At 38.1% G+C, this 5,911-nt stretch overlaps 1 protein-coding gene across 1 annotated transcript; it reads left to right on the top strand.

The window, feature by feature from the left end:
• Positions 1 to 456: 456 nt before the first annotated feature.
• LOC145062047 (QWRF motif-containing protein 2-like) lies at positions 457 to 3,357 on the top strand. The gene is made up of 6 exons (XM_079009659.1): positions 457 to 2,112; positions 2,188 to 2,307; positions 2,449 to 2,565; positions 2,667 to 2,756; positions 2,854 to 2,961; positions 3,048 to 3,357. Exons 1-6 carry the CDS (start codon positions 796 to 798, stop codon positions 3,096 to 3,098), a joined length of 1,803 nt encoding a protein of 600 aa, XP_078865785.1. The 5' UTR covers positions 457 to 795; the 3' UTR covers positions 3,099 to 3,357.
• The last annotated feature ends 2,554 nt before the right edge of the window (positions 3,358 to 5,911 follow it).

Here is a 5,911-nt window from a genome sequence, read left to right as displayed (position 1 = left end):
AATTTTCATATATACACATTAATAGATTAAAAGTATTTAACATCGTTTCTTTACAAAACGGATGTAAGAAGAATGACCACGGAATACACAAAACTTTTAAGAGTTGTTTCTGCTAGAAAAAAAACTTATTTTCGAAAGGGATTCCGCCACAAAATCACTAAACTGACAGATTTACATTAAATTCGTAATTATCAGATTTTGTGATGGATTGCTAACAGATTTTTGATGGATTTCTATCGAATTTACGATAGACTTTCACTAAATTTATATTTGACAAAAAAATTTGAGAGATAACTATAGTAAATCTGCCCTGGGTCTTTACCAATTATTTTCATAAACCATTACAAAATAAATAAAAACAATTTTTTAGCGTCAAAAAGAATGTAAATAAAATTAAAAGTAACTAAAAACAAGAAAAATATTATTTGTTTAACGTAACGTTTCTCCAAAGATTCACAAAACCCCAAACTCACCTCCAAAGATGCACCAAAGCTTCTCTCTCTCTCTAAAAGGAAATAAAGAAATACTTTTTCTCTCTCTTAAATCTTCAGCTTAAACAGTGTACGGTAGCTACTATTTTGTGGGTTTCTGATCAATTTACTGAAAAATTCTGAAAAATGTGGGAATTCCGACTACCCATTAACGGGGTTTGAATTACAATGGTGTTTCTTGATCTTTCTGTTTCAGGGGTTTTCTTGTTTTGGAGAAAAACAGGTTTTTCTTGATCTTTTCATGGCGTAAATCGACAATGTGAGGTGAGTTACTGAAATTCCTTCTGGGTTTGATTTTTCATCGATGATGGTGGCTGCCGTTTCTGAAACTACAACCAGAAATCAAACAACAAGACCTCCATTGTTGCCTTCGGAAAAAGATAATGGTATCAGTATTACTACCCCTAATAAGTCAATTAGACATAAACCACGACAAGTTTCTTCAAGATACCTTTCTCCTTCACCTTCAACTTCTTCAAATTCAAATTCAATTTCAAATTCAAATTCATCATCTCTACCCACATTACGGAGGTCGCCTTCCCCTTTAATTTCAAGAAATTCAACTACTCCGGCACCAAAACGGTCGGTTTCCGCTGACCGGAGACGACCCATCAGGGCGGATCTTACGCTGAAACCCAACAATGCCGGTGGTGGCGCCGGAGAAACGTTGTCGGCAGCTACTAAACTTCTGGTTACATCTACGAGAAGTTTATCTGTGTCGTTTCAAGGCGAAGCGTTTTCTCTACCGATTAGTAAAACCAAAGTAACTCCACAATCCCCAAATTCAAATACAGTAAGAAAGGGTACCCCTGAAAGAAAGAGAACTCCGACTCCCACCCCTATGAGAACGACGGTTGACGGCGGCGGAGGAGATCATCTCGAGAACACTAAACCGATAGATCACCACCGGTGGCCTGGCAGAATCCGGCAAGCAAACGTCACCGTTTTATCGAAAAGTTTGAGCTTGGATTGTGGGGTTGAAAAGAGCAAGATAAACTCTTCCGGGAATGTAATTAGACCTTCTTCACACCAATCGAATCTTGATTTTGAACATTCAATCGATCTTTTAAACCATTTTCAACAAAACCCAGATGGGAATTCATTCAAAGATTCCGATACAGATAGCGTATCATCTGGTAGCACTTCAGGAATTCAAGAAAATCGTTCAAGAATCGGGCCTAGAGGGATTATCGTATCACCAAAATTTTGGCAAGAAACTAATAGTAGAATAAGGAGATTACAAGATCCAAGTTCACCACTTTCAACAAGCCCAAAATCAAAACTCATAACCCCACAAAAACTTTCAATCTCTAAAAAATTCTTGCCTGAAAGTAGTCCATTATCATCACCACGAACAATGGCTTCCCCAAATAGAATGCGCCCATCATCACCAAGTAAGTTTATAGCATCACCAAGAACACCTGGTTCAAAAATTAGTAGTAATTTTAGTGAGACACCATCGGTGCTTAGTTTTGCTGTTGATGTTCGAAGAGGGAAAGTAGGTGAAAATCGGTTTTTTGATGCACATTTGTTGAGAATTTTATATAATCGGCAATTGCAATGGCGATTTGTGAATGCTAGAAGTGAAGATATAGTGTTGAAGCAGAAACATAGTGTCGAGGTATGATATAAAATTATAAATTTTAGTTTTTTGATTTTGTGTTTGTATTTTGATGTATCATTTTTTTTTGTTTAGGAAAATTTATGGAATGCGTGGATTACGATATCGGATTTACGTGACTCCGTGACTAAAAAAAGACATAGGTTGCAATTATTGAGACAAAAATTGAAGTTAGCATCTATTCTTAAGGCACAAGTAAGTTTATTTAATAATGTGAAAATCTTGAAAATATTATAGCGACAAATTTAGTGACATTGTCCAATTCAATAGTAGCGTTGAGCGTAAACTTATGTTCTTTTCAAGAAACTAATTACTATTTTCTTGAATAAATATTAGATTATTTTTCTTGAAGATTGGGGATATTTAGATAAAGATCATTCAATATCATTACTTGGAGCCATTGAAGCTTTGAAAGCAAGCACACTTCGTCTTCCCGTTGGTGAAGGAGCAAGTGTACGTGTTCTTCTTCCATTTTCAACGTCATTTTACATGTTTTTTCAAGAATTCAACAACATTTATTTTTTTTTCTTTAATAATAATCTTGATTTTGTTAGGCTGACCTCCAAAGCATCAACGATGCCATAAATTCGGCACTCGATCTCATTCAAGCAATGGGTTCATCAACAAGATCACTTTGTTTGCAGGTATTTTAGTTATAGCGTTCTTGTTGTTTTTTTAAGACAGAACAAAACAGGTTGTACTGTGACTGATATCAGTGGGATATGAAATTACAATTTTCAGGTTGAAGAAGTGAATGTTATGGCGGCTGAGCTTGCAAAAGTGGCTGCAAAAGAGAGAGCTTTGCTTAGGATTTGCAAAGATTTCTTGTCAATTTTATCGACTCTCAAAGTAAATTATTATTATTATATAAAATATATGAAAAGAAAGGTTTCTTGACGGATTTTTGTTGCTAATTACGATTATACCCTTGACAGGTGAAGGATTGTAGTTTGAGAACACATATGTTGCAAACGTGTCGTGCTTAAAGTGAAGTTATTTTGACAATCATTACCCCTAACATTACTTGAAAACTATCAACGCATTAAGTAAGTAGATGATTTTCCACTTTCCCCTTTTGTGGTTTATTTTATTTTTAATTTTAATTTTTTTTTAAATCTTTTGGTGGCGGAGGGGAAGAAACAGAGGCGTTGTTTGTGTCTTGTATCTTCCTAATCGATGTAAATGTATATATGAACATATGAAAATATATGTAATTTTACCAATTCTTTTTAGGTTCTTTTGTGATATTATGAGCTCTTGGGCTTTGTTTTGTTTGTGATGTAAATAAATTGAATGATGCAAGTGTTATACACAATGGATAAAATTGCATATGTGAACCATTAATGATATAGTAAGTTTTGACCTTATATGTTAATTTCATTTGTATTTTATTATTTGCATGTTCAATGAGTATAATTATGAAAATAGCTATAAAAGAATAGGTCAAAGGGATTAAACTTTATTTAAAGTATGCTAAAAGTAACAATAATTTGTTTTTTTACTAGGACAAAACTGTAAAAATGGTCTCTGTGGTATGCATTTTTTTGGGGTTTTAGTCCAAACCACGATTTTTTTGGATTGGTGGTCTTTTTGAGCTAGTTTTGTTACGTTTTTGGTCTCTCTGTAAACTGAAATGACTTTAATACCATTGGGTATTTATTTTCTATTTTTAAATTCATTTTTAAAAATTTAATTATTATTTATTTATTTTAATTATTAAAAAAATTTGAATGCCTCTCTCTCTCTCTCTCTCTCTCTCTCTCTCTTAACCTCTGGCCAAAGAAGAAGATATGTGACCTTCACCAGCGATGGCAACCCTCCTTCCCTTCCCTTTAATTTCATCAACTCCGGCTACCAAACACCTCCTGTCCGGCGCAACTACTGTTGCTCTGCTTCCCTGCGTTTGTGATTACCGGAGAAGAGAAGAGGATCCACAAGGGTTGTCGAAAAAGGGCAATAATCTTCTGCTGGCTAAGCCCTCCTCACAACTGATTAAACACCACCGCAATCATCCCGTATGACAGTTGCACCATCGAAGGTTGGAGTACCGAGAGAAGCAGCTCACCGGAAGAACCGACTGCTCTTCCTTCTTCCACCGATTGCAGTCAACCTCTCACTATTTGTTGTCGTTCTGTTATGATTCCCCTTTTGGACCATCGATCACGAACAAATAGACCAAGAAGGAGCTTGTCGGAGCTCCTTATCCTTTTTCTCCTCTATTCGCTCACTATTTACTGCCGTTTCACTTTTTGAAAACCTAATTTTGACAATTACGATGCACAGGGCTTGATATAAACATATCTGAGACTTGCTGAATCCATCGATCGTGAGTCTTACAGAGTTGATTTCTTCACCTAGGGCTTGATATGAAAATATCTAAGAAGGGTTTCAGATGACGACAAAGATGGATATGTTTAATCAGATTTTTCGAAGACTTGATTTCATCATTGAAGAATGGCAAAAAAAAATTGACATCGAGAATCAAAGTGGGTTTTGGGTGTGAAGACACCATTGAAGCATTATCTGTTAGTGAGGTGAATTATGGGTGAAACGACCCGAAAATACGACCCAAAAATTTCGTTTTCAACATAACCAAAAACCATAATCTGAGTGTCATATCATAAACCATACATGATGTATCTCAAAATAATAATAAAAACACTGTGCGGAAAACTGTATCATATCCATGTCATATAGAAATCAAGAACCAAATCATCTCCCAGGATAAAAGCTGAAGCTGTGGTGTGTGCGATGCCATCATCCCGAGCTCTTCCCTCTACAAGCGGAAGTACCTGAAACCCAAACTGAAACTGTAAGCACGAAGCTTAGTGAGCTCCCCCAAATTACCACATACCATACAATAATATATCAAGCACATACGGGGCCTTGCCCCCTCCATCGGACCGAAGTCCGAAGCTGACTGACTGGGACCTTATCCCCTACATCAGACCAAAGTCCGAAGCTCACATCAGACCAAAGTCCGAAGCTGACTGGGACCTTGTCCCTACATCGAACCGAAGTCCGAAGCTGACATCGGACCGAAGTCCGAAGCTAACTGGGACCTTATCCCCTACATCGAACCGAAGTCCGAAGCTGACATCGGACCGAAGTCCGAAGCTAACTGGGACCTTGTCCCCTACATCGAACCGAAGTCCGAAGCTGACATCGGACCGGAGCCCGAAGCTGACTGATCATAGCATAACATATCACTAACATGAACACACATAATCTTGTCTGAGCCACGAAGGCATCAAACATGCTAACTACTGCATCGGATAACATCCGGATACTACTGCTAGCTAAACGGGCCGGCATTGTGGCCTTAGACCCGTTCCTACTGAAAGGAAACTCACCTCGTGAACTGGCTGCTGAGTGAATAGCTCTGAGGGCTAACTGCTACTGCTCCGGTATCTCCCCGGCTACAAGTCCATAAACACACTCAATCAAATACTAAACACTGCATTGGGTAAAATGACTCTTTTACCATTGGTCAAAGTCAACCCTCGGACCAAGTCAACTCTCGGACAAAGTCAACCCACAGTTGACCTGACTCGCCGAGTTGGGCCGCCAACTCGCCGAGTCCCTATTCTCACTCCTCGACCCTACCCGCTGCTACTCGTCGAGCATGGCATCGACTCGACGAGCACTCATTCGATCCACAAACTCAGACAATCTTCATCCGACTCGCCGAGTCATATGAACAACTCGACGAGTTGTTCTTGATCCTAAGAAGATTGCCTTGGACTCGCCGAGTTGTATGAACAACTCGCCGAGTCCCTCCATCACTGAGTCTACCCTC

Source organism: Lactuca serriola, chromosome 7 (genome assembly GCF_051521515.1).
Source record: "Lactuca serriola cultivar US96UC23 chromosome 7, Lser_US96UC23_V15, whole genome shotgun sequence".
Taxonomy (NCBI): Eukaryota; Viridiplantae; Streptophyta; class Magnoliopsida; order Asterales; family Asteraceae; genus Lactuca; species Lactuca serriola.
Note: the sequence above shows the minus strand (reverse complement) of the source record. Positions and strands in the feature narration are given on the sequence as shown.

Coding starts and splice junctions, on each gene's coding strand:
- LOC145062047 (XM_079009659.1), top strand. CDS start 796: ATGATGGTGGCTGCCGTTTCTGAAACTACAACCAGAAATCAAACAACA. Junction 2,566..2,666: donor CCGTTGGTGAAGGAGCAAGT/GTACGTGTTCTT, acceptor TGATTTTGTTAG/GCTGACCTCCAAAGCATCAA. Junction 2,962..3,047: donor CAATTTTATCGACTCTCAAA/GTAAATTATTAT, acceptor TACCCTTGACAG/GTGAAGGATTGTAGTTTGAG.